General features: G+C 63.2%; 6 protein-coding genes across 6 annotated transcripts; all 6 read right to left on the bottom strand.

Annotated features, from left to right (window-relative positions):
* Positions 1-3,618: 3,618 nt before the first annotated feature.
* Positions 3,619-4,818, bottom strand: LMJF_23_1370 (mitochondrial carrier protein-like protein; the record flags this gene model as incomplete). The annotated part of the gene is made up of 1 exon (XM_001683431.1): positions 3,619-4,818. One exon carries the CDS (start codon positions 4,816-4,818, stop codon positions 3,619-3,621), a length of 1,200 nt encoding a protein of 399 aa, XP_001683483.1.
* A 2,640-nt stretch (positions 4,819-7,458) lies between these two features.
* LMJF_23_1360 (conserved hypothetical protein) lies at positions 7,459-8,706 on the bottom strand (the record flags this gene model as incomplete). The annotated part of the gene is made up of 1 exon (XM_001683430.1): positions 7,459-8,706. The coding sequence occupies one exon, from the start codon at positions 8,704-8,706 to the stop codon at positions 7,459-7,461; it is 1,248 nt and encodes a 415-aa protein (XP_001683482.1).
* A 1,120-nt stretch (positions 8,707-9,826) lies between these two features.
* On the bottom strand, positions 9,827-11,941 carry LMJF_23_1350 (acetyltransferase-like protein; the record flags this gene model as incomplete). Its single annotated transcript, XM_001683429.1, has 1 exon — positions 9,827-11,941. The coding sequence occupies one exon, from the start codon at positions 11,939-11,941 to the stop codon at positions 9,827-9,829; it is 2,115 nt and encodes a 704-aa protein (XP_001683481.1).
* An 881-nt stretch (positions 11,942-12,822) lies between these two features.
* Positions 12,823-14,904, bottom strand: LMJF_23_1340 (conserved hypothetical protein; the record flags this gene model as incomplete). Its single annotated transcript, XM_001683428.1, has 1 exon — positions 12,823-14,904. One exon carries the CDS (start codon positions 14,902-14,904, stop codon positions 12,823-12,825), a length of 2,082 nt encoding a protein of 693 aa, XP_001683480.1.
* Positions 14,905-15,774: 870 nt separating this feature from the next.
* On the bottom strand, positions 15,775-25,065 carry LMJF_23_1330 (putative DNA polymerase zeta catalytic subunit; the record flags this gene model as incomplete). Its single annotated transcript, XM_001683427.1, has 1 exon — positions 15,775-25,065. One exon carries the CDS (start codon positions 25,063-25,065, stop codon positions 15,775-15,777), a length of 9,291 nt encoding a protein of 3,096 aa, XP_001683479.1.
* Positions 25,066-26,272: 1,207 nt separating this feature from the next.
* LMJF_23_1320 (conserved hypothetical protein) lies at positions 26,273-26,842 on the bottom strand (the record flags this gene model as incomplete). The annotated part of the gene is made up of 1 exon (XM_001683426.1): positions 26,273-26,842. The coding sequence occupies one exon, from the start codon at positions 26,840-26,842 to the stop codon at positions 26,273-26,275; it is 570 nt and encodes a 189-aa protein (XP_001683478.1).
* Positions 26,843-27,059: the final 217 nt, after the last annotated feature.

The following is a 27,059-nucleotide window of genomic DNA, read 5'->3' as shown; positions in this document are numbered from 1 at the left end:
TGTGGCTTGGTCGGTCTGCCGTGGTGCGCGCCGCAGGTGATTAGCGCTGAAGTGACCACTCAGCAGTCCACGTGGACCCTGGAGGAAGGACAAGCCGCCGCTCTTCGGGTGGATCGTAGTGGTGTCGGCGCCAGCATCACCAGTAGCAGGGGCGGTGGTAGATACCTTCTTGCAGCAGCTAGCGCTCTTACGCCGGTGAGCGGAGGATGACGACGGCGATGGGGAAGGCACCGCCGATGTTGAGCCACGTGCAGACGGCGGTGGCGGTGGTGCAGCTGAGTTCGTCGACGAGACAGTCGTGTCTGCGGGTTGCTCGTGGCTACCTCTAGGCCGTGGGGCACGAAACCCCTTCGTGGTTGTCATGGTGCGCCGCATTCTGCTCAGTATAGCGATGACCAACGGGGATGAGAGAAAGAAGGCGGTCAACGCGTATCAGCGTAGCAAGGGGCCGGTAGGTATGCGTGTGGCTGGGCGGTGGGGGGCGGGGGGGGGGGGGGGGGGAGGAGGGGAGAGTCTGGAAGGATAGCTGACGCTACTTAGAAGAGCTCCTGCGTGAGTCCTGCTCTTGCATCAGCAGCAGCACGAGTGCTTGGAACGCTGCCGTGCTCACGTATCTGTTCCGTTGGTTTCCTCCCTCTTCTTCGACGGCGTGCTACGGCAGGTGCGCAAGATCTGCAAGAACGGTGGGTGGAAAGAGCAACGCGGCTACAAGTACAGCAGTGCTGGCAGAGTAACGTGGAAGGCGAGCACGCCGGCACGAGCTCGTGGCGTTCGGTATGCGAAGTAAGGAGGGAGGGAAAGGAAGGTGGCAGAGCAGAGCTTGAGAGATGGAGGAGGTAGATCACGAGTCGAGGAACAGACGCTGAAGCGGCGTAGGCTGTGACTCGTGGTGGCCGTCTCTCCCATCCTCATCGCGGATGTGATGGTCCTTGTGGGCGACAGACAGAGACAGAGAGCAGCGCCAGCAGGAAAGGGGTTGATGGTGTGCCGAGCATGGGCCGGTGCGTGGAGGTTACCGTGCGTGTGTATAGTTTAATCACTGCAGTCAACAGAGGCCGGAGAGAACGAGATGTGCCTGTATGCCGCTGTTGTACGTACGTGCGGTGGTGCTTGGAACGCGAACGAGGCATCTATGTGTTGTGGAGCAGTCGCCCACCGTCATCACATCATCCTCCCTCTCTCTCAATGGCCGTCGCGTTGGTGAAAGACCGCGCAGCAGCAGCTGATAGAAGCGAAGAGTAGTGATGGTGATGAGCACAGAGAAAGGAGTTGCTCACTGGGGTGGGCCGGCTGGACGAGGGTAGTTTTTGGCCAGCTCAGCAACCTCAGACAGGCTCTTGTCATATGTGAGAATAGAAAAATCGAAACTGGAGAAGCAAGCGCCTGCTTCGGCAGAGGCAGACACAGAAACGCTGCGCAGCGGACGCATTCGCGTGATGACACACACACACACATATATATATATATATGTATGTGCGTGCGCGTGTGCGAGTGTTCATGCGATTATGGAGATGTGAGAAGAGGGAGAGCGGAGCGATGTGGGGGTGAGTAAGCTTGAGAACGGCTGCACGCACGCACGTTGCATGTGACGCAGCGGCATCAGCCGCAGCTTCACATCAGTGAAGCGGGAGAGAGAGAGGGCGAGGACTTCACCGGGGCTGCCGGTGCACAGCCGTGGTCCATCATACGTGCCGCAAGAACCTTCACTTAGGAAAGATGCGTATAGGCGCGCAGCTAGACGGACGCGCTCCATCCGAGTGCGCACGCCCCTAAACCACAGGCCGAAAAGCTAAGAGAGAGAGAGAGAGAGAAAGAGTAAGGAGCAACGACTTGAGGGCAGCTACCGCCCAAGCGAGAGTCGGTAACGAGAGGTAGAAGGAAAGCCGGAGGGGCTCTGCTGCGACTTTGGCAAAGATGAACAGCCCAGGAGGAAGGGTATGAGGGGAGGGTCCCCCAATGCACCCACCCACTCACCCAACACCGAAGCACGCACGCACTAAAGGAAAGGGCAGCGACGAGAACTCGCGTCGCGCCAGACACACCAATGCTGTCCTTACTTCCCATTGGGGGCCCTGCTGATCTCCGCCTCCTCAGTGCGTCCTGCCGGGGTCTAGCACTCACTCTGCGGAGAAGCGAAGAGTGTGCAGCCCGCCCTCGGGTATGGGAGAGCAGGCTCTTGGTACCGGCGGACAGGCCTGTGCTGGTGGTGCGCTGTATTAGCCTCGCAGTCATCCTGGCGTTTTTGCCAGCTTACTACGGATCCTGCTCACGATTCAACAAGTACACCCGTCCACCTACAGCTCTGGGTGCGCAGCAGCGATGTCAAGCGTGATCCTGGACTGAGCCCGCGCTGCCTGCAGTGGACTTAACGACGCTGAGCCGTGTTGGTGAGCCCGGTGCCGTTGACACAGCCGCAGTGCAGCAGAGGAAGATATGCAGTGGTGGTGCATGTGTGTATACTTCTTGCGTGTGTTCGTGGCACACTGACACTTTTCTCTTGCAGCGTGCCCACCTTCTGCACCGTGCGACACGAGCTCCACTCCGCTCTTGAGAGCCCCACCCCCGCCAACCGGCGTGTCACAGGCCCCATCCCGTGCTGCGAAGAAGCCGTAGACACGAGGTGCAGCAGTGCGCCGGTGACCGAGTCGGCGCACAGCCCCTGCCCCAAACCTCTACCCGCTCACCCGCGTCGCAGGTCGCCTCACAGCCGCGCCCACCATGCCCGGTCGCCACCAGGGGTGGCGTCCCTCGGCGCGACACTCGGGGCTTCTCCCACCAGGTGGGCAGTGCGAGGACCTGGGGTGTGGGACACGCTCGAGTCGCCTTGATACACTTTCTAGCATGTGGATGGGACAAGCGTGTTCACGGTCGCAGGCCGCTCCGACGCACCGCCGTCCACGACCCGACCGCCGACATCCGTAGCGACACACCGCTCTGACTCCCCTGCGTCGTGGGTGCTGGGCCCCGTCACCGCCAGAGGTCGGCTCTGGCATTCGGCATGGGATAGGTCGTGGAGGGGGGCTGCTGGGCCCTGTGATGCCACGCGCTGCGGTGTGCCTCCCGTCATCCGGATGCTCTGGGAGGAGAGACAAGCGATGGGAACCCAGGAAAAACGGAATACATGAAAGACAACAGAAAAGTCTTGCAGCTGGATGACCCCCCTTCAAAGCCAGCCGGCCAGACCTGCGCCCACCTTCAGCTGCTCAGTGCAGACGTCCCGCGAAGGAGACGCTCACAGCGAGTGGAAGAGGCAAGCACGCATGCACACCCAATGCCGAGGAGGGAAGAGGAAGGGGAGGGAGGGGGGCAACGCTACTCATGTACGCTTTCATCTTCAAAAGAAATATCGAGAGTGCGCCCCTGCGCGCCACGAACGCCCTTCCAGGAGACGCTATACCCTGCTTCCGTGTGCCTCTGACATGCTGGCATCCGCCATTGCCGGGGTTGTTGGGTTTTTTGAGACTCCAGCCCCGAGAAGGAGAGACCAGAAAGACACAGAGGTCTGATGCACCGCGCACGCGCGTTGACGGCAGCAAGGGGTGTGGAGGGGGCAGTATGCGTGAGCTCATAGCTTGTAGTGCTCCTCTGCCGCTCGCGTGCGAGCATGCTTCTTGCGCATCACGAAGATGTGCCGGGGTCGTTGCTTCCGTTTCCGCGCCGCTGCAACAGCGAGCGCACACCTTCGAAGAGAGGGAAGTAGCACGCCATGTTTGCCGTGACCCACAGCACACGCATGCTGCCGCCACGCACGAAGCCACGCATGCCCTCGCGCTGATAGGCGTCTCGCACCACATCCGCAACAGTCAGATGGCAATCGCGTGCCGTGGCCACCACAACGCGCGTGCGGATATTGTCCAGCGGCACCGTCAGGACAGACGCCAAGAGGCCGCTGAAACCGCCAGAAAGGAAGGTACGCGCCAGCTCCGCTCCATAGAGAGACCAGAAGCTCGTCGGCGCCGCCGAGGTTGCCATCAGCTCCGCGCCACGTCCCCGCTGCACCGCGCGCTCCTTCCACTGCTGGGACCACGGCCGCAGGGTCTCGTACACGACCCACTGAATGATAGAGTAGGGTATGTCGTGCATGAGGGTCTGTGGCACGGCGAGGCGCACGCAGGAAGCGAAGCCCTGCCGCCACAGCTGCCGCAGCGCGTGCAGGGAGCCGGAGGCGGCAGCGGACTGAATACGCATCTTCATGGTTTCCATCGGCACCCGCAGCCCGGCGCTCACCACCTCAGCGAAGACCGCCGAGGCAACAGTGTGCCATATGTAGTTTTTGGAGCGACGGCCCGCCGCATCCTCGCCTTCCCTGCCAGCCGCCTCCAGCGTGCGCTGCGCAAAGTTGTAGCTCGATACGTACGTGGCCTGGTAGGGAACGTAGAGGAGGAGTTTCAACGGCAGCCCGCCGTAGATGTGTCCCAGCGTCCACTGGCCAGCGTATTGGTACCGAAGCTGTCGCAAACGACTGCGCAGCAGACCGAGTGACTGCTTGCTGGTGCAGCTCTGATAACGCTGGCACGGCGGCGGCTCAAGCATGTCGGTGCTCAGTAGCTGCAATCGACACTTGAGAGTGTCGAGTGGGTGCAGCAGCGACTTGGCCACCGTCGTCGCCACGGAGGAGGCCAAGGCTGTTATTTCAGGATTCGCATAGAGCGCGTCAGAGTTGTAGTCGCGACAGCCGCCGTCTGCGCCAGCTGTCTTGGCGGGCCTGAGCTTGGTATCATGCCGTGCAGCGGCCGCAGGTGGCGTTGCCGTGTCGGAACTGCTCCCATGCCCCTCCACATAGTCACCTGGAGACGACTGCGCTGTGTGCACCAGCATACTTGACAGCGCTGGCCCCTGTTACCCTCCGTCTTCTAGCTGCAGCACCTACCCAAGACCTGCAGTGGGCAAAACACAGAGAGAGGAAAGTATAGCGCGTATGTGGAGGAGGGGAGGGGGGGGGGGGGGCTTAACGAAGAGCACTCGCGGGAGAGGTGGAAGAGGGTGACAGCCACAATATTGGTGACAGCAAGCAACTTCGGTAGCACGGGTCGTGACTGCCGTCGCGCATGCACGGCCGACATGAGGTGAGGGAGAGCCGCAAGAGCACCACGCAAGAGAGAGTGTTGTGCTGTGTATGAGTTGAGAAGCTGATAGACCAAGAAGGATGGAGCAGACACAACAACACTTTGCGGTGCACCACTTTGGCTGAGCAGCAGCGATGACGGCGAAACAGGAGCGGCAAAGACGCGTGCGCGCACTCCGGTCCTCTCACTGCTTAGTGGAAGTCGCCGCCGCCGCCGCCGCAGCAGCAGCAGAGAGAGAGAGCACGACTAAATATAAACCGCCGTAAGAGGACAGGGGGAGGAGGGGATGAGTGGCACCACGCACGCACATAAGCGCGCCGCTCCTTGATAGCTAAAGGTTAGTATTGGATGGGTGTGAGTAAAGCACAGAAAAACACAAAGCAAAGACGGAGAGGATGTACGCGCGGCTGGCTAATGTGGTTGGCTTACAACGAAGGCGGTTGGTGGTCGTCGTGTCGTTTGCCCGCGCCGTGGGCACCCAATGACAGTCGCGGGGTGGACTTTGTGTCGGGGATGTCCCCGTGGAAGTGGCGAGAAAGCGATGAGGAGACGGAGACCGACAAGCAGAGCGGACGACGGGCTACGGGGGGGCAGGCAGATGCTCAGGCCGGTACATCCCTCCACCGCCCCCGACAGGAGGGCGAGAGAGAGAGAGAGAGAGAGACAACGATGCGGGGGTCCCCCTTCAACCGGCCACTCAGCGTGGAGAGGGGGGAGGACGGACAGCCGTGCACACACGTCCGCTCGAATGCCCCCCCCGCGGGTGGGCGTGCTCACTCCCCCCTCCTCCTCGGACGTTTGGCGGTTAGCTGCGGCTCTGGGTTCGGTGGCTCTACTCACGAAACGGTAGTGCGCGGCCCCGCCTCCGACGCGAAGCGAATTCGGGTGTGGTGGGCGGTGGGGGACTGAAGAAGGTTCGCTTAGGCAGTAAAGCGGGCCTGGCGGCTATCGAAGGGACACAGAGGCAGAGCGCTAAGAGAAAGTGCACAGCGTTACGGATTCCATCAACGAGACGCCTACCACGTCACTTCAGCTCCTGCTTGCCATCCAGCCTCTTCGATACGACCGTCACAAACTTTGCCGTACAGGCTCGACGCAAAAAAAAAAAAATTTAAGAACAGGCGCAAAAAAAAAGGGGGACAGCGATGAGGAGTATCACGCGTGTGGCGGCTGCGCAGCCTTCTCCCTCCGCACGGGAGGCAATCCGCCCACCGCCGACCTCACGTGCGCGCAACTTAAGCTACCCTGTCTCTCCCTCGCGCACAAACCTCGGGAAAAATTTTTTTACGGTGCGCGCGATGGACCCAGAAAACGCGCACTGCGCATCACTCGCTCTGCTCGAGGACGTTCGCAACACCACCATGAAGCCCCATCTACCCCGTGAGAGCGCAAAATCCGGCAACAGCTTTAGTGCGCCCGAAGCAGCCGGGGCTGCCGGGGTAGCCCCGTGCTGCCACTGCGCTTGTACGATCACCTCCTCTATGAGAAGGGCGTCAACCACGACGCACACACGTTATGATAAAAAGTCAGAGAGCGCTGACGTCTTCTCTCCACCCTTGCAGCGTGCCCACCTTCTGCACCGTGCGACACGAGCTCCACTCCGCTCTTGAGAGCCCCACCCCCGCCAACCGGCGTGTCACAGGCCCCATCCCGTGCTGCGAAGAAGCCGTAGACACGAGGTGCAGCAGTGCGCCGGTGACCGAGTCGGCGCACAGCCCCTGCCCCAAACCTCTACCCGCTCACCCGCGTCGCAGGTCGCCTCACAGCCGCGCCCATGCCCGGTCGCCACCAGGGGTGGCGTCCCTCGGCGCGACACTCGGGGCTTCTCCCACCAGGTGGGCAGTGCGAGGACCTGGGGTGTGGGACACGCTCGAGTCGCCTTGATACACTTTCTAGCATGTGGATGGGACAAGCGTGTTCACGGTCGCAGGCCGCTCCGACGCACCGCCGTCCACGACCCGACCGCCGACATCCGTAGCGACACACCGCTCTGACTCCCCTGCGTCGTGGGTGCTGGGCCCCGTCACCGCCAGAGGTCGGCTCTGGCATTCGGCATGGGATAGGTCGTGGAGGGGGGCTGCTGGGCCCTGTGATGCCACGCGCTGCGGTGTGCCTCCCGTCATCCGGAGAGACACCAGGGAAGCGTAGGCCCCGTATGTAAATTACGGGCATGTCAACGTCTGCGAGCACCAGCGCCACTCTTCACGCGCGCGCACGCTCTCGCTCCCAAACCGCGGTTAGAGCTGAAGGCAAACAAGCCAAGAGACAGATAAGGCGACGGCAAACGTGCTTGGAGCCGTCCGCGCCCAGCGCATCCATCACCACCGCCACCACCCTCGCCCTCGTCTCCTCTTCCCCAGCCCTCCCCTTGACAAACACCGACTCGACGCCGCTACGAGCTCGCCGACTTGATTCGCTCACGCGCGGCGTTCAAGCGCTCCGTGCGCGACGACGTCTCCTCCGTCAGCCGCTGACAGCGCGAGCCGCCGCCGAAGTTGCTGGCCAGCATGCTACTGAACTCCTGGAAGGTCAACTTCTCAAACGCGGTCTTGTCGCTGCTGTCACGCGATTGTGCAGGCTGCTCCGCCTCCTCGACCTTTTCAGGAAGGTAAACGGAGACGCGGCTCTCGCGAGCCTTGTCATCCTGGCGATCACGCACGCTACGCTCCCGCTCATCGTTGAACAGCTTCAACATCTCGACCTCTTCTTGCTCCTCGTATGCTGCTGAGCGTTCAGCCTGGCGAATCTCCTCCGTGCTCAGGAACTGCTTAGCGTACCGGCCGTTCTTCTTGTCCAGCTCCATGGAGGTGGGAGTATTGAAGTACCGGGTATTGTAGTCCGGCTTCGGCTCCGTGTTCTTCGGCTGCAGGAACGTCATAACGAAGTACTCAGCCGTCTTGGTGCCGATACTGGCCACGTCACTGCGCGTGACATACTTGCGGGAGTAGGCAACGAAGAAGACGACGGCGCAGGCGCAGGTGATTGCGATACCGAACCACCATATGAGCGACTCATTGCGCTCGCGCTGCTCCCTGGTCAGCTCGGCATCCACCTCGTGCCTGGCGTTCTCCAGGAACTTGCGGTAGTACTGCCGACTCTTCTTCACGTACACGGACGAGTCGAGGTACTCGAGGAGAACCTCCGTCGCGATCACTACCTCTTCCTGATGAGCGTTTGTGCGCCCCTTGTACTCCTTTCTGAACGCGTCCTCCAGCGTCGTCTTGGTCAACCTTGGTAGCTCCTCCTCCTTGATGCCGAGCACCTTCGCCGCGTTCTTGGCGTCCATCCACTTGCCAGCTTCGTCCACATTGAGGAAGTCCTCCGGCGAGTTGCTCTGCTTGCGCCGCAGCGGCCCCACAATCTTCTTCAAGAGGAAGCTGGCGAAGACAGGGTCATGGCCGATGCCGGCCCGCGGACCCGAGCTGATGTCCTTGGAGCTGTACATACCCGGCTTGTACGAGGACCCCATGCGCATGATTGTCATGTCTTGGATTGTGGCCGCGAAGGACTTGTGCCGCTGCGCCGTGTGAAGCGGGGCGGAGAAAGACGTCGGCAGAGAGGGCGCCCCCGCGGGTGCCGTCGTCGACAGCAGGGCACAAGTAGAGGAGAGCGGTGCGATCACGGAGGCGCGCCTCGTCATCACGCTCGTACCGCAGCCGCCGTGCCGTCGCAGGCCGCCTTTCGGTTCGTTTTCTTGTTAATGTTCTCGTTGTCGTTATCGTTGTCGTCCTTTGTGTGTGTGTGTGTGGGTGGGTGGGTGGGTGGGTGGGTGTGCGGGTGCGATGGCTGCTGCGAGGGCTTGTGAAAGGGAAGGGGCGGACGTCTGTGTTGCGCTGAGTGCCAGTTGTGGGACGGAAGGTAGGGCGAAAGCCCCTTGTGTGTTGGTGAAGCCACAAGCGATAGCGGCCGGACTGAGCGGCACAGCGTATGACGATGGGGGGAAGACCGAAGGGAAGAGAAGAGGCTCGTTGACACGCTGTCGGCGAACACGGCAACGTGGTAGTCGCCTGCGCGTGTGTGCGGTGAAGGCAAGGAAGTGGACGGCAAAGCCCCGCAAGCACGGATATACCACACCTGAACACTGGCAAGATCGGGTGCGGCTAGCCGTTCCATCCCCCACCACCACCACCACCAAACACAGCGCAGCGAGGCGGTTGTGGTCAAGGTCGGTGCACCAGACCTGCCGCCTGTGCCCGAAGCACTTTCGAGGGGAGGAGGAAGCAGCGGAGGCGGCAAGCAACACGGTCACGAGGCCGTGCCCAGCCCTCTCTCTCTCCCGATATCGCCCCCTCCTCGACTGGCAAGACGGCTGCAGCTGTCGTGATGCGCGAGCGAAGAGAATGGCGGAGCGAGTAAGCGAGCCTCGACCGTCAAACGTCGCAGAACACACCTTGTTGTGCACTTCTTCAGTGTGAGCGGCATGACAGCGCTTCCCGGACGATGGGCCGCCCATCTGGCACCGTCGGAAAAGACGGCAGGGGGCACAACGACAGAGACAAGAGGCGACGGCGCAAGCACGTCCGCTCGCAGACGTCCAGAGGGGAGGGTGGGCGAGTGAGCTACAGGGCAACCGCTAGAGAGGGAAGGGCGACACAGCAGCCGGAGCTGCAGAGACACTCGTGACAGTGCGCGCTGCATAAGCCTCCATATCAGCGGAGTCGGGAGAGGCAAGTAAGCAGGTAGAAGCGAGAGAGGGGAAGCCCGTCGTTGGCCGTGCCGCCGGCACGGCCCTCCCCTCTCGCTTACGCGGATTCGTCTCTTCAGGGTGTGTTCTTGTGGAACCCAAAGAAGGACTTTATGGTGCTCAGGAAGCTGCTGTAGGCTGAGTTCTCGTTGTCGTCGTCCTGCACCACCTGATCCTCCGTGATAGCGCTCGCCTGCTCATCCAGCTCCTTCACCATGTACGTGTCCTCGAGCCGATAGCCGAGTTTTGCGTAGTAGCGGCGCACACCAACGCCGGCAATTACGGCCATGCGGTGGTAGCCACGCTCCTTGGCGATGCGCTCGGCCTCCCGCATGAGTTGCGTCCCGACGCCGACGTGCTGCGTCTCGCGCCCGGTATTCTGCTGGCTGACGGCGATGAGCTTGCCGTACGTGTGCAGTTCGCGAACGAGAGCACAGCCCCGGAGCACCGGCAGGATGTTGCTTTCCTCTCTTGAAGCGTCGTCGCGGAGTCGCAGGCGGAGATGCCCGTACAGCTGCGTGCGATCTTTATTCTCCACGGAGAGGTAGAACTCCGTCCCCTCGCTGGCGCGGAACTCGTCCGTGAAGAGGTGGGTGTTGGCGCGGTCGACCGGGTTGCCCTTGCACTCGCGCTCGCGGATGTCCTTGCATCGGATGTGGCGTGCGCGCATCTCAGCCTCGATCACCTGGCGCAGGTTGCATCGCTTCTCCCCGCCCATGATGTACGTCGTCGGGATATCGCGGATAATGCGGTTGAGCCGGATGCGGTACGGACAGTGCTCCATGATGTAGACCAGCAGCTTCACCATGTAGGCACCGTTATCCAGCTCCGCATAGGGCTTGTATTGACCCTGCGCGTACCACTCGCTGATTTTGGTGAAGGGCACGGTGGCGGTGGGGTACACCTTCCATTGGTCCACCTGGAACGACTCGTTCTCAGCTGAGAAGAGCGTCTCGAAGAGCTCCATGTCCTTCTCAAAGCTGCTCCCTGGCAGGTCAGGCATCCAGTGCGCATCCACCTTGAATCCGGCGTCCAGCAGCCGCTGGATCGCGACGACGGTCTTCGCCGTGGGGCAGTCGCGGTTGATGAGGTTCAGGATGTCATCGTCGAGGTGTTGGATGCCGAGCTGCACGCGTGTTATGCCGAGGGAGCGAAAGCGGCGCAGCTCGCGCGCGCTGATATAGTCGGGCCGCGTCTCTGCTGTGATGCCGATTATGCGGCACCGCGCGCCCTCGTTCAGCGTCAGCTCCTCCGCCAAGCTGCGCATTGGCCGCAGCGGCGCCGAGTCGTAGTACGTGTTAGCGGCGTAAAAAGATGCCGTCATAAACTCCTCGGCGTAGCGCTGGGGGTAGAAAGAGAACGTACCGCCAAGGATGATGAGCTCGATCTTGTCCACGACATGCCCGTTGTTCTCCAGCGCGCTGGCGCGGTCGTAGAACTGGCTGATGGGGTCCCAGCCGTTGCGGAAGCCGCGCAGCACGCCCGGCTCCTTCAGCAAGTAGCTGCGGGCGATGCCGGGCTGGTTGGGGCAGTAGTGACAGTCCTTGGGGCAGCTGAACTCGCCAGGGCCCATGAACACCGTCACCACGAGCACTCCACTGTGCGACTTTCCTTTCTTGCGAATGAGCAGCGCCTCGACGACGGCGTTCTCGGCAATGGCACCTTCGCGGACGAGCTGCCTGTACGCCGCCGTCAGCTCTGACTTGCGCGCCGTGTCCTTGAAGCCGTGCAGGCGCGACCCCTTCACGCGCAGGTGCTCGAGCTGCTCCGCGGAGCTGGCCCCCGCCGCCTTTTTTACCAGCGTGCGCACGGACTGCAGGAGCGCCTCGCGGCGGGCCTCGGGGAGGTCGCTGAAGTCCTCGTGGCCACCCACGAGATCTTCCACATCCTTCGCCTCCTCCGGCACCTCGTACTCGCCGAGAAGCGAGTGGAAAGACGGCGGCATGCAGCGGCCCTCGAAGCGGGCCTCCTTGGCGCTCGTGTGTAACGTCGACGCAACGCTGTCCTCCTTGTGAGGGGGCGCCGAGGCCACCAGGATGTGGCCGGCCGCCTCTGCCGACTCGCCGTTGTGCGATGCGTCACAGGGAAGAAGCGGTGCTGCAGGAGGAGGAAGAGGAAGAGGAGAGACGAACGGAGCCTCCGCCCGCAAACGCTTGCGGGCTGCCTCGTCGATGTCGGCGTGGTCGGACATCCGAGATGCGAGATGCGAGATGCCGTCGAGCACGGAGTGGGAGGAGGAGAGCGGCGATATAGCGACACGGAGAGCGATGCGACCACCGCACTGGCGCACTTGACGATCTTGAGGAGGAGGGCGGCAAGTCGAAGCACAGAAGGGCAGAACAGAGGGGGGAGACAGTGGGCACCAGAGGCGGCAGGCGGGCTGAAAGGGGTGTCGCTGCTTCGGCGGCGGCTGTTGCTGTGTACGTGTACCTGCGCTCATGAGCAAGGGTGTAAGCGGTGGCAGACATGCGTGTGTATGTACGTGCGCAACGGATCATTATCATCGGTGGGCCGAGTGTTTGGGCGAGAGAAGAGGAGGACGGTGAGGGAAGAGCGGCAGCCGAGGAAGGAAGTGGGCGAGTGATAGCGGTGAATAGACAATGAACAACCGAGCCAGTTTGCGTCGCAAGAGACTCACGCACGTGCGCACGTAGGGTAAATTTGCTTGTGCGTGCAGAAACCGGCCCGCTCGACTGCCTCGCCGGGTGACCGAGCACTCGCTCGAATTGGCGTGCACAGTGTGTGCTTGTGTGCGAGAGGGAGAGGGAGGGGGCACAAGTGGCCCACGCGTGAAGCCGTATGACGTCCGCTTGCTCAGCCCATGCTTCCTTTTCGTTTTTTTCACTCCGCATTCCCTTCACGCGTGCTCCCTCCATCCCGACCCCTTCTCGAGGTGTGCGAGCACCACACCGTGGCACCCGTGTCTGTCTCGTGGCGGCGCGCATGAAGGGCAGGTGCCGTTACGCACTTAAAGCGCTTGCCTCCGCGGAGCCTTCTCGTGCTCTGTTATAAGGGAAAAGGGGTGGTTGGGTGCACCGAAGTGCGATGGCTCCGGCTTGAGGGGCGGCCCTACTACCGCAGCAGTCGAGCTGCATCCACTGCACCCTCCAGCGTGTTGCGGTCAATGCGCGTCCCCCGCTTCGTCCACAGCGGGGCGGCGAACTCATACTGATCCTCCAGCAGGCGTGGCTCCGGGTCGACAAGGTCACGCGTCTTACGCTTCACAACGAGTTTCGTCATGTAGTGCTGCATACGACCTGGCGGCTCGCTGGAGACGATGCGGCGAAAGAGTTCCCGGTCCCCGGCAATCAGTGCCGCCTTGGCACAGCCCATCCGCACCGGCGCGGACGCCGTCGGCAGCAGCGCCTGAATTGTCTCCAGCACCTGCGGATCGCCCAGGTGGCTCAGGTACTGGATGTGCATCCCCAGCCGCTCCTGGGCCGTGTATTCCGGGTTGGGGATCTCGCGGGTGCCGGGGTACAGCTTCGCCGGCTCGGGAAGGTGAGCCGCCGCCTCCAGCTCCGCCACACGCTGCCGCATGCCGTGCACACCCAGCAGGTCCTGCACCCGCTGCGCCCACTGCATCACGTAATAAACACTGAGAATAGCGTCCCCCGGCGTATCAGAGGCGAACTCGGTGCTGAAGAGCTTGTTGAAGCGGCGCGCCAGAAGGCCACCGCCGCAGAGGTTGCGGTTGTCCGGCCACGACACGCGCGCGAAGACGGGAATCTTCATCTTGGGCACCACCTGGGAGTCCTTCCACATAAAGTGGAACGCCTCTGGGTCCTGCGGTGGCAGCTTCACCTCCGCCGAAAGGTGCACAGAAATCTGGATCAGGGCCTTCGAGAAGATGCAGCGGAAGAGGGACGGCGCTACGCCGGCGCCCTCGATCGTCGGTGTCATGTGCTCGGCGTGCAGGTCTGTCACTGCCCGGAGATGAGAAATGGCGAAGACGAAAGGGCAGAGGTCGAAGTGCTCAAGCAGCCGCTCCGGGTCGTCGTACTCACCGAGAAAGAACTCCTGCTGGTTCGGGTATTCGCGCAGCGGGGCATCGAGGTACGGGGTGTTTCGTGCCTCGTACGCCATGAAGCGCAGCACATCGCCCTCCTGCGTGGTGGGCATCTGCTGCAGCTCCATGACCCGTTTCACCGTCTCGTACCGGTGGGCGAACACTGCGTGCTGCTCTTCGCGGTGCAAGAAAGCCTGGGCCGCGAAGCTGCTGAGAACACCGCGGATGGCAGTCACGGAGGGCTTCATGGGCAACCACATCGCAGGCGGAAAGTCTGGGGAGAGCTGTAGAAAAACCACCGGCGTGGGGCACGACGGGTCGACCAGCAGTCGCGCCGGCTGCGTGCCCATCGAGGTCGGCATCTGCCAGCGTTCAGGAAAGCAATACGTGTTGCAGAAGTGCACGTACTCCCTGTGCCGCTGCCCAAGGCACAGCTTCACCTGCTGCTCCGCCGTGTACGTCGCGGTGGGCGGAAACTCGTACGGCCCCACGTTGTAGTCCTTCACGTCAAGAAGGTCGAAGGGCAGCCAAACGTACGGATCCACCTCCACCGAGTCGTCGGCGCGCTGAGCCCGCGTGCAGGCAGACGAGCTGCCGGCAGGCAGTGGTGGCGGCGCCGCCACTCCGCGGCGGCTCCCCGCACTCCTCGCCGCCTCAGCTGCCTCCTGGTCGGCCAGCGGATCGCTTGCCTGCGCAACGACGTCAAAGTCGTCGGTGACTCGCTTGTCCGCCGCTCCGCTGTCGGTGCGGAAGTACAGGTCCCTGCAGAGCTGCACAAACCACGTAGGCGGCTCGGCGGCGCCCTCGCTCAGGCCCCTCTGCGCCACCGTCTCTTGGGCGCCCGCAAAGTGCGACCAGAGTCGCCCCTGAGCGTGCGCGGCACGTATCGGGTACGCAGGTGCCGTTGTGGCGCCATCGGCGGACTTGCCGTCCAGCTCAGCCTGCGCCGCACCGTCCCCCGTCGCGGGTCGCGGCGATGACGCGACATTCGGCACACTCGGATCGTACACGTCGCACCGCTCCACCACGTCCATGGCTGCGTAGGTGCGCGTCGTGTCCTCGAGCGAAACCGTCCTGCCAGGCTCCAAGAGCGTAGATAGGAATGACGCCGAGTCGAGGGGGGCAATGCTGCTGGTGGTCGTCATGGTGGTGACGGCGGCTTTGGTGTGGCAGCGTCGCACCGGCTCACGCAGCGTGGAAGTATGGGTCGCGTTGTGGCGACTAGCGCTGCTGCCACGTGGTCCAACGACGGATAGCAATGCTGAAGCCCGGCCTGGAAGACGCGTTGCCGAGGTGGACAGGGTCGACGACTCCAAGAGAGAGGTGCAGGCGATGGCCGCATTGAAGCATGCATGCCGGCGCGCAACACGCCACCTACCGGGTGTGCGCAACTGGAGCATGTCGTCGACCTTGCACGGTGTAGCGACGTAGATAGAATGATGCTGTGTGTGTGTAAGTGTGTGTAGCAATAAGCGAAGGGCAGGGCGGGAGAGTGATACGGGCGCAATAGCGTGGCGGCAATGCGGGGGCGTGGGTGAGGGATGCAGAGCCGAGGACAACGGGGAGGAAGGAAGGGAAGCGACGGAGAGGCAACGACGTGCGCAAAAAAGAAGGCGAAAAGGATAAACCCGACATGCGCGCAGGTGCATGAGCGGTGGTCCGGACGAGAGGGAGGTGGCGATGAAGCGGGTCGGGATCGCCCGCGTACACCAGGTCCAAGACACTCTCGCTCCTCCAGAGACGTCTGAAACACGGCAGCAGCATGCACCCATGAGCCGCATAGATACAACAGAGAGGCTCCGCAGGAGGGCCACTACAAGAAGTGCGCCAAGGCCGCTCCATCTGTGCAGTATCCGCCCCCTTCCTCTCTCTCTCTCGCTCTCTCTGCGCGTTCCACAGTTTTCTGTGCGTGTTGAGGATGCAAGGCGGAGACAACGGCGTCAGCCATCGTCCTACCCGCGCGCACACTGGCGCCAGCAGAAGCGGCTCACCGCTCGCAGCCACAACGCCCTCACTCACAAAACCTTGTTCAGGAACGCCTGCAAGGCCTGCCACTGCGTCCGCTGTGTCGTCACCCACTTCTTCTGAAATCCAACGGCGCAGTCGACCGACACGCACCCGCGCGGCACACCCTCGGCGGACAGCTCCACCGCGGCCAGCACGTGGCGTGGCACACTACCATCCACGCCATCGTAAGCATGCCCTGGACAGTTACGGTGCCGCGTCAAGGTAGACGACATGCAGAAGGCGTCCATGTCTTCCATGTCTGCTACGGCCAGCCTGTAATCGTCCGCCGCGGCATCGCCGGCATCGCCGCCGCCGCTGATGCAGCGCGCACAGAGCCCCTGCAACGCGTTCATCTGACGGTTCATAGAGCGGCACTGCTGCTGTACGCGGAGGTGCAGCGACAGCGGGTCGCTCCAGCATCGCGTGCAGATGGGCGGGAGGCGGTGGGGAAGAGGAAGCGGTGCCGCTGGTGCTGTAGAGGGGAGAGGGTAGGCGACTGTGGTGCAACGCCTGCTGCTTGCTGCTGCGCCGCATCCCACCACCCCGACACGCATCAGCACGGCCTGCTGTCGAGAGATGTCGTTCAGGCTGACAGCCTCTTCTTCGCAGACCACACAGAGTGTGCGCGGGTAGAAACTTTCCAGGGTCACGGTGCGCCACCGCTTCCGCCGCCCAGAGCGAGATGCAGCCAGGTCAGGCTTCAGAAAGCGGTCGCGCCGTGGCGGCGCTGCGTCCGTCAAGGATGACGACGGGCAATTGCTGCGTTGCGTCGCGAACTGGTCTACATCGATCACCTCTTGTGTGGAGGGGCGGGTGAGGTCCGCCACCTCTTTTGGCTGCGCCGCCTCGTCACTCGGATCCTCATCGTCGCTGATCTCTTCCGCTGTTGCCGCCGTTGTCGCCGCGGCGGAAGCAGCGCCGCCGCTAAGAGCAGACAGCACGCCTGAGCTGCTGTGGTGGTGGCGTAGCCCCTCCATCAATGATGCTAACTGCCCCAAGCGCATCTGCCGGCTTCGCGGACTTAGAGGGGCGCTCACGGTATCGAAGGAAAATAGAGGAGGGACAGCACCGCGCGCATCAGGTGGCACCACGCCCTGCAACTGCTGCTGCTGCCGCTGCTGTGCTGCCATGAAGGTCGGCAAGTTTAGCAGCGCCGCGTGCGCCGTGCGCCGCCGCGGCATTGCTTGATACCACCGCCCAAAGCTGATGCCCACGAGGTAGAACATGCGATCAAGCGTTCTGTTTACGTGGCGCACGATGTAGTAGGTCGCGTCCAAGCTGTGGGTGTCGTGTACCTGGAGGAGGCGCTCCGGGTGAAGCACCTTGTCCGTGAGCTTGTTGGTTGCAGTGGTGGATCGCACCACCACATACGGCAGTCGCTCTCCCCAGCACGGCGTCTGTGTGGCGTCCTTCTCCATCTGCTGAAAAGCCAGGCGGGCTGCCAGCGGCAGGTGTGTATCATCTGCGTCCTTGTACCGACCCAACTTCACCGCACGGCGGAAGATGCACTGGAGCGGGTTGGCAGCCCCAGACTGGAGCCGCTCCACCGCCGCATAGTACGACTGCCGCAGCACTGTCGCACTGGCGTCGTCCAAAAGCAGCCGCAGGAGTCGGTCTGTGAGCTGCGCCGTGGCAGGGCACTGGTCGCGTCGCACCACCTCAATCCCTTTCGCCAAGAACGTTGGAGCCTCCTGCGTCGGTGAGCTCCACATGTACCCGGCGTACCTCTTCTTCACGAGCAGTAAGCACGGCAGCAGCACCTTCTCAAACTGCAGTCGTATCGGCGCCGGGCTCGACCGTGTGACCGCGTCGGCCATCTCCTGGCCAATGCGAAAGGCGTCCGCCTTGGTGCGGCCAGCAAGCCGCACGAACAAGCTGTCCGTATCGCCGTAGACCACCTCGGCCCGCCACGCAGGAGTGTTGTGTATGAGTTCAATGGTGCGCTCAAGCGTCTGCCGACCCAGGGACACGATCGCCTCGGCCAGGTCGACGCACGGCATGCGGCCCGTGTACGACGCTGCCGTGTACCCGTACGTCACGTTCGCCAGCATCTTGAGAGCCAGCTGCTGCTCCTGCAGGCGCTGCTGCATCGTAATGTCCCCTGATGGCACGGCAATATGCTTCAGCGCCGCTTGCACCTCGAACCGCGTGTCCAGCACGGCCTGCACCATCTGCGGCAGCAAGCCGACTCGTGTGCTGGGAGGGACGAACATGGCACCGTTGGGGCTGAAGACGACGCCGTCGTGCTGGGTGCCGTCGTCGGGTAGCAACTCCGCCAGCGCGGCGTTACTTTGTCTGAACCGCGGCAGCACCCCAAGTCGTCCGTGCGAGTGTGGCTGGACTATGCCAAGGCACGTGGAGTAGCAGAGGTTGTAGGCGATGATGAGGCTCGGGTACAAGCTACGGAAGTCTAGCACCACCACAGGGTCATGGCGGTACAGGCCCGACTTGGGCTGCATCACCAGCGGGATGCACTCGATGCGGGGTTGTCGGTGCACCTGGCTCAGCGATGGTGACAGCATCGCGTACCTGAGAGGATGGGCAAAGTGGAGAAGGGTCGCCTCCACGCGGAACTGGCTGCCGCGGGTGATGACCTCCTTGGTTAGGATGCCGTACATCCGCGAGAACTCCAGCAGCCGCGTGAACCAGCGTAGCTTGCACGCGATTCGGTGTGGTGCGGCAACGCGTGAGGCGAGGTAGCGCAGAGCCGTGTGCCGCTCGCCTCCGCCGAGTGCATCGGCGCACTGCGGCGTCAGGAAGAGCTCGGAAAGATAGCTGTCGGTGAAGTACGGTAGTGGTTGCCCCAGCAGCTGAACGTGCACCATTGAGAGGGAGTAGCTGGGCATCTTTATCTCCTTACGCAGGTCTCTGCCGAGGCTCGTGCAGATGCGCCCTACCACGTGCATGTTGGTGCCAAACCGCTTCGCGTAATGGTCAGCCGCCGCCGCCGCTGGCGCGGGCAACGCCGACGCGGACGCCGCGGCGCGGAGGTCGACAGCTGCACGAGGCCGTGCCAGTAGCGGCGACTGCCCATTCCGCTGCAATCCCGTGTGCGCCCAGCGCATTGTGCCCCCCTCTCTGTACTCAACGGTCTGCCCAGCTAAGGCACCGCCTCTGCGGCCACACGCGCCACCCTTGGTGCCCACATCATCTGTGCCGCCGCCATCCACGCCATCGTCGCCTTCATCCAAGTCCCTCAGCGGGGCGGTCCAGGATGCAGAAGAAGCAGCGCTAGACAATACCGAAGAGCGCGCAGCCATGGCGGTGGCACTCTGGACGGATTCTTGAGAAGGCAGAGGCTCGCCGCCACCGCCGCTGCTGCCGTGACGAACGGTGAAGGGAGCGGCCGCATGAGAGGCGAGTGACCGCGAGCGATACCTTGCTGCGGCGAGCTCGCCAGCCTCTGCGCCCCCGCGTCCGCTCTTTGTCGGCCCTTCCTCTGCCACTGAAGGGAACGCGCGCTCAGCCGCACCGCTGTCGACGCCAGCATCCCCACCCGACGCTGACGCGGCGGCTGCAGAGTGCAACCCGCAATTTGCATTGGTCCGCTGATACCCGTGATGCTGCAGCACGCGTGACAAGTCAGAGGCCAGGTTTCGCTGAAGCACCGCCCGGTAACGTAGTGCCAAGTACCCAAGCCCGTACTTGATGCCATCCCACGAAATCAAGATGTCGGGGTCGTACGCGAGGATCTCGCCACGCACGCGCGCGAGGAGCGCCGCCTCATCCGGCATCGTCACCACCTGCACCGCCTCAGTCAGTCCCACGAGGGGCGGCGGACGCCCAGCAGCGGACGGGTGCGTCGCTGCGCGGGCAGCTGAGCAGCGTAGTGGAGCAGCCACGCAGAACACGCGAACGGCGATGGTGCTGTTGGTGGCTGTAGTGGCCTGTCCCAGTCCCACCGCCAGCACCTCACTCGCCGACGCAGGCGCTTCCCCCAGCAGATGGTGAAGCAGCACCTCAATGTAGAGCACGCGCAGGGTACACTGCAGGTGGTGCTGCGGCTGCTGTGTGGCGGAGAGAGAAAGACCGGGGGCGTGGCTAGTAGACTTTCGCCTGCTCACCACGGAGAGAGGGAGGCTCTGCTTGGCGCCACGGCGTGTGGGCGTCGCGCGTGCGGCAGCCGGCGCCACCCTCCCGCCCCGCGAGGCCCCGGCAATGCTAACCGAAGGGGCGGGGAACGACGCCACCGCCTCATACCGACACGGCAGCAGCGCTCCATCACTCGACGTTACCCCCGTCGCTGCGGTCCACGGCCACGCGACAGCAGAGACGCACACCCGCCAGTCGCCACTGCTACCACCACCGCTTCCTCGCGAGAGGAGCAGGCCCTCGCGTCCAGAGGCGGACACCGCACAGCAGCGTCGCATACCATCCACCATGCAGCCCAGCTGGCCTCGACGCTGCAGCAACACCATGCGCGCACCTCCCTCATCAAGGTGCCTCCCTGCCTGCAGAAGGTCGAGGAAGGCGCGCTGCGAAGCCGTCACCTCGCGCACAGGGTCCACCGATGACGAGGACGACCGTGGGGGCGTAAGAGAGGATACCATGAGCGATGCCATCGGTGCCGCAGAGCTGCTGTGCGCGCAGGATGAGGCTGCCGACAGCACCACGATCTCTGTCGCTCTTCTCTCCCCTGCCGCCGCTAGAGTATCTCCGCTGCGCGCCGCATTCACCCTCGAACCATCGCTCACCGTTGCACCGATCGCCGGCTCCCCGTTCCCGTCTCCGTCAGCGTCCGCCGTCTCCTTGGAAAACCGCAGCTGCGGAGCGGTATCCGCCTCCTCGATGGCACCGACCGCCGCAGCGTCTGCTGCGGCGCCGCGGTTACCATCAGCTGTGCAGCTGGCGCCACGCCGGCGCAGCCGCGCTTGCCCCTGCGACACGAATGCGTGTTTAGCGAAGTGGCGTACCGCCTGCACACCGCGCAGGACGCGCATACGGCCGACAGCGAAGTCTGGCGGCGGCGTTCGCATTAACGAGACCCGCCAGAGGCACTTACCGGCAGGCGGCGGCGCCGCGTCGGCGGCGTCTTGTGGTGGTTGCACCGCAGCTGAAGGTGAGGGAAGCCCAGCGGAAGCCTCGCAGGAGCTCTGCGGAAGTGTCGTGTCGGGCATCAGCGTGAGGCCCAGTGGGGCGGCGTGCGCAGCGCAAGCCGCCGCCACCTCGTCCCGCCGTTTAGACGCATCTCTGCCTCCGCCTCGACTGCTGCCAGTGGAAGCAGAGCTGCTGGGGAACAGCAACGCGTCCTCGCATCCGTCCTCACTCGCCTCTAGCCACGGCGCCTTGGCCAGCGTGGCGGGTGCCTCCACGGGCGGGGAAGAGGGCGCCGGTGGGGATGTGAGTGACGCCGCCGCTGCCCTCGAGTGCGCACGTGGGTCGCCCAAAGGCAGCAGAGGCTGAGGCTGAGTGAAGAGCACGCGAGATGATGAGGCGCCTGCGCGCCACAAGCGGTGCGCCGCGGCGGCATCAGCCCCTCTCTCGCCGCTCTCCAGTTGTTGGCCACCACGCGACGAGACGCGCTGTGAGGAAGGTAGAGAACGGCCATCAACGGCGAACTTACGCACGTCTGGCGTGAAGACAGCTGGGCAGACGCTAGTCAGCACCCGGGCATCGACATGATACGCGTAACGACAAAGAACTCGCAGCAGAGGAGGCGAGCTGCAGCTGGGGTGTCCGGCGTGGGGCCGATGCCGGCCATCAGGTGGTCCTGCGAAGCTGTGATACGCTGCCACATCAGTGAAACAGTGAACCCTCCAGACTTGCACCTCAGCAGCCGCGTCATCTGAAGGTCGATGGCGTCTCGGTTGCCACGACACGCTACCCTCTTCAGGATTTGTCTCACACACCCTTAAATCGATCTCCCCCATATCCAGAGTATGCGCCGCAGACACGGCAAGGTCTCCCGCAGGAAGCTGCTGCGTGGGTGCGGACGGTGCAGCCGCCTGTGTGTCGCCCTCCAGCACCGAGGTGAGAACGCTATCGTACACGTTGCTGAGCACCACTTCCCCCAGCTGCACATCGCATGCAGTTCCAGCAAAGTGGCTGTGGTAGTCTCTCATCGAGGGCGCCGTGCTAGCGGCAGCAGTAGCGGCGGCGGTCGGTAGTTGAGCGCGCAGCCATGAGCCACGGCGCACCAACGCTTGCTCCTCTGCAGCGAGGTGCGTCTCGCTCAAGCGCAGCAGCCACTGTAGCTCTGTCGTCTCCGTCGTCAACACCGCCACACGGGCCACGGCCAGGACCTCGCCGTGACGCAAAGAAGACGCGACGTCGCGGACGTGGACGAACGCGACGCAGTCCCCCTCCGCCAAACCATGACGCGTGAGGAGGCGGGTGGGCGGCGCAGTGGTCGGTGATGCGGCCGCAGCGATGCCAGCGCAACAACGTCCATCCTCTGGAGTGTGGTCCTTTTCCGCACCCACCAGCTCGTCCAATGTCGCCCTGCTGGTGTCTCTCCTCAGTCGCGGAAGTGAGCCATCGTTTTGCGAGGCACCGACCGATGGCCTGATCGCCTCATCACCGATCCTGTCCAGAGCGTCGAACGCGAAGTCATCACCTCGCCCTTCACTGATCCTCGGAGAACGCCCGACAGACGACTGCGTCAGTCGCTGCGTGGGCGTCTCACGCACGAGTGCTGCGGCGTCCAATGCAGCGAGACACGGCTCCCCCTGGGCTCTCTCACGTGGCTGTGCCGCTGAAGAGCAGAAAAAGGACGGGCCAACGCCTTCGCGGCCCTCCATACAGCTGTTGCCGTGATCTGGGGAAGTCCTGCCACTGGAGAAGGACGCCGTAGAGGACGACGACAACGCAGACGACCATGAAGACCACGACGACGAGGAGGAGACCGCACTCGACGGTGCCGCGGCGGTTATCGAGTCGAAAGCTGCGCACGCCGAGGTCACATCCGCGTTGCTCGCCAGCTCACGAGTTGTCTCCAGCATCGGTCGCATGTTTCTGGAGTCCGCCTCACTTGCTTTCTTGCTGCTCACTGAACTGCGTCGCGGTGTTGTAATGACCGCTGCTGCAACGGAGGTGGTGAGTCCAGCTCCCTGGGACGGCAGCGAGGGCGCGCTTGGCTGTGCCAGCGCCGTGAACAAGTCCTGCGTGGGCGCAGCCGCGACATCGGCGTAGGCCGTGGCCGAGAGCTCGTCAAAGAAGGGCTGGTATGCGGATGAAGAAGGGATCGGCTGCCCCGCAGCATTCTCCGGCGCTGCTGCTGGCTGCTGCGGCTGCGGCTGGGACTGACTCTGTGGCACAGAAAGCTGCAGACTCTCTGAGCTAAAGCCAACGTACAGCGCCTCCCCGCCAGCGATGGCGGATTCCTGGTCGGCGACGTGTGCGAGCGACAACGGCACGGCAACGTGGCCGTCTGAGTACGCGCGAGTGGTCATCGCGTCTGTGGCCCCGCACCGGTGGCCGTGCCGACTTGCCCTTGAAGTAGCGCCGCCAGGCTGGCGGTACGCGGCAAGGAGCTGCTGGCGAATGGCGCGCTGATCTTGCAACTTTGCAGCGCTTTCAACAAGATGAGTGGCGGACGGGAGCGGCAGCGCCGAAGCCGTGGCAGCGTCTGCGCTGGCGAGACACATGGCAGTAGACACTTCGCCGCCGTCTTCTGTCTTGCGAACCGCAGAAGGAGCGGCAAGCGCCGCAGCGACCGCTGCATTGGCCTCCGTCCGCTCCTTCAAGTACTCTAGCATGCGGTGTCGCAGCCACCGCACCGTCGGATCGCCGCGTTGGATCTGCATCACGTGGCCGTAGCGCCCCTGCTGCCCCTTCGACTCGGCCGCCGCAACATGCGCACACTCCTGCTGATGGCGCTCCATCGCGATGGTGTCCGCAACGCGCAAAGTATCGGACACCCCATGCTCGCTGAAGTAGTGTCGTATGATGCGGCGTGTGTAACTGAGGTTGTCGCCGGCCTTCACGGTTTTTCGTGGCCCCTGCGCCGCTGCTGCGGCACCCTTAGCCTCCTCCTCCTCCATTGCGGAGGAGTGGTCGAGCAGATCGGCACCAGCGACGTCCAGCTCCACCTCTGCCGTGGTGGCGCGACCCAGCTCATCAGGTCGCCACCGCTGGCGAAAGAGAAGCTGAGACTGCTGCGCAAAGCTGGCGGCTGCTTGCCTGTGCTCCTCCTCGTCCTTATCCTTCAGCTCTCGTTTCGCGGCGTCGCTTTCGCTACCGCGGCTGTGCTGGTGCGCCTGCAGCCTACCCACCCCTTCAAGCGACGCCGAGAGGACAGGCAAGTTCTCCGAGAGCTCGGGAGCGGTCGGCAGACGCACATGGCACCGTCCAGCTGGCAGGGGAAACGGCGCGATGCCACTCACGCGCCACCGCACCATGAACTGTGTATGATACCGATAGTGCGCATCGTACAGCTGCCACCGCCGCCCACCCACCTCCGTCGAGTTCTGCAGCACATCCACCACCCTTGGCAGCAAGTCGGGGTCGATAAGCTCCACCTCGTAAAAGGCGTGCGCGTGGGGCCGGTAGCCGTACACGTTGAAGCGGTGAACAATGTGGACGTTGTGCACCAGCTGTTGGGTCGGCACGAACGTGCCCTGTCGCGCAAGAACGCGCAGCGCCACGGCCTCGAGCTGCGCCGCCAGCTGATCAGCAGAGACGTTGCGGTCGTACTGGGGGAGCAGCAGCGATGGGTACACTCCATGCACATGAAGGCAGGCGCGGCGTTGCGTGTAGCCGCCACGCCAGGCGGCTGAGCTACCAAGACTCCCGCCTGTTAAGATTAGTGGGTCGCCGTCGCTGCCGATGGCACTCGTAGCCAGGCAGAGATTACTACAAGGAGGTGGAAAAGATGAGGATGGCGCATCGCAGTGCCGTGCTACCGCGCCGGCCGCCGCAGCGTTGTTGCGGTGCCCATCAGCATCTAAAGCGTACGTGACCCTCTTCGGCGAGGGCGAGGCATCCTCCTGCTGCACCGGCGCCGGGGTGCCGCTGAGTCGGCCGACGAGTGGAGTGGCTCGGCTGAGACGCAGAATACCACCCCCGCTGCTTCCGTGAGCGAAAGAATGTGGGGTCGCTGCAGCCATGATTTCCGCGTCACCGTCGAGTTCGTTCTCTGGAACGCTGCTGCTCGCGTTGCAGGGCTCCGTTGACGCGACGAGTGCTGAGGCGCCGGCCGTGGTGGGGGTGAGATCCAAAGGGATGTGTACGTAGCCGAAGAGGTGCAGCACTGGACAGCGCGCCGACACACGATGGAAAATCGGTGACAGCGCTGCGTCACCCAAAGCCGCATGCGGTCGCTCCAGCGAGTGCTCGATCGAGACTACCTGCATGTGCATGGTGTCTGCGTGCGAGAGCGAAAAGACGATGATAGGGCCGTCGCTTCGAGGGGCAGAATGCGCACGACGCGCGTGCGCAGCAGGAGCGGAGGCGAGAGAGGGAGGGAGCGCACAGCATCTAGATGAAGGGAGAGGGTGAGGCAAAGAATTGCACAGCTCGGTGGTGTTGGTGGATGATGATGGGTGGACGCGACAGTCACGCCGTGGCGGCCAATGAAAAATGTCGAGCAGCAGAAAGGGGAAGAGTTGGAGAGAGACGAGAAAGATGCGGGCTGCGCGCTCTTGCCCTCCTGCGAAGTCGAAATGCCGCAGGGACGCTCACAGTGTAAGTCGGTTATGTGGGTATCTATGGGTGAGTGTGTGCATGGGTGCCTGAGGAGGGGCCTTGCAGTGGCTCCGCAGTGCGCCTTCACGAAAGAAGAAGAGTGCGGAGCCGGGCCGCTGCCCCTGTTGTAACGCACGAACGCTGGAATTGATAGGGTGAGAGGAGAGGCGAAGGTTAGCGCGAACAAGTGCGCCAGTGCTCAGGAAGGAGCGGTGAGATGATGCGAGAAAGATGGATGCAGGTGGGAGGGGAGCTCAGAAGAGAGCGGGTAAGGGGAGAAGATCCGCGCGACCATGCACCGCGAGCGTATGTGCCGACGGCTTCATCGTCATCTTCGAGGATGAGCTCCAGAGAGAGAGATCTGCGCGTACCTCACACACACACACACACACACACACCTGTCACTCTTGTCAGCTGTTCTGCAGCTGCTGCACCTTCGCACGTGTTCCTGCGTAGAGCTGAGAGGGCGGCGGAGGAAGCGCAGAGATACTTCCGACCAGCCATGCACTTGCAATGTCGGCCATGCCGTCACCGGCCACAGCCGCCTCGACTTTTCCTCCTCCAGCGCGCCTTCGTTGTGGGATGCCTATGCACTCGCATAGCGCCTGTGACAATAAACCCAGCAAGATGGAGCGTGATCCATGTACAAGGAACAGGCCAATCAACACCCACCGCAAGGCACCCGTGCACACGGCAGACGGCAGGTGAGAAGAGGAAGAAGTTGCCGGGTCAGGGAGAGCGGAGCGAGAGAGACAGCAGACGTCAAGCCCCATACATCCTGCTGCCCCTCGCGACTCACCCAATCACGAGCCGGACACCTCAGTTCAGACAATCGTATCCGCTCCCCCCCCTCTCCTCCTGCAGCACCTCACCACCTCTCACTCACAGCTTCAGCACCTTGGCAGGAATGCGCGTCTCGACCTCGACCGTGTCCGCCTGCGTGAACAGCCCCAGCCACATCTTGAACGGCGGCACGTGGTACTGACTCAAGCGTACCGGGCAGCGCACCACTAGCTCAGCCCCCTCAACTACCTTGCTGCACTCCACCGTGTGGCTCGCACCGTGCAGGCTCAGTGTACCCTTCACAGCGTCACTCGTGTCGGCCTCGACGTCGTAGGTGATGAGAGGATACCGGGGAGCGTCGAGCACATAGCTCCGCGTTCGCTGCGTCACCCGCTCCACTTCGGAAAAGCTCAGCGGCACTCGCTCAAATCGAGACGGCATGTGCACCTCGCACTGAGGATACAGCGAGTCTGCGTTTACCTCCACTCGCTGCAGCGCGCGCTCGCGCCGGTTCACCAGAAACGAAAACTGCTGCACCTTGAACCGGAGCGGGCGACCAAGGAAGCGGCCCAGCAGCCCAGCCGGCTCCACGTACACGTACATGTCTACATCCTTCAGCTCACTGTTGCTGGACATGCGCTTCGCACCCCAGCCGAGCATCGGAGCCATTGAAGAGAGGACAGCGGAGAGGAGGGATGAGGGATAGACACGGTGCACGAGGCCCTTTTCTCTCGCCTGCTGTGTAGTGCGAGTGCGCCGGCTACCTGGTACCGGCTCTGCGTAGGCGGAGTCGTGCCCGGATAAGAATGCATGCGGCGGGTGACCAAGTTCGCGTGTACGAGTGCAAGTGCGAGTGTGCTGCACAGCGGTAATTATCTGTACGCGA

Source organism: Leishmania major, chromosome 23 (genome assembly GCF_000002725.2).
Source record: "Leishmania major strain Friedlin complete genome, chromosome 23".
In the NCBI taxonomy this organism is placed as follows: Eukaryota; Euglenozoa; class Kinetoplastea; order Trypanosomatida; family Trypanosomatidae; genus Leishmania; species Leishmania major.
The sequence above is the reverse complement of the archived record's forward strand: the minus strand, read 5'-3'. Positions and strand labels throughout refer to the sequence as shown.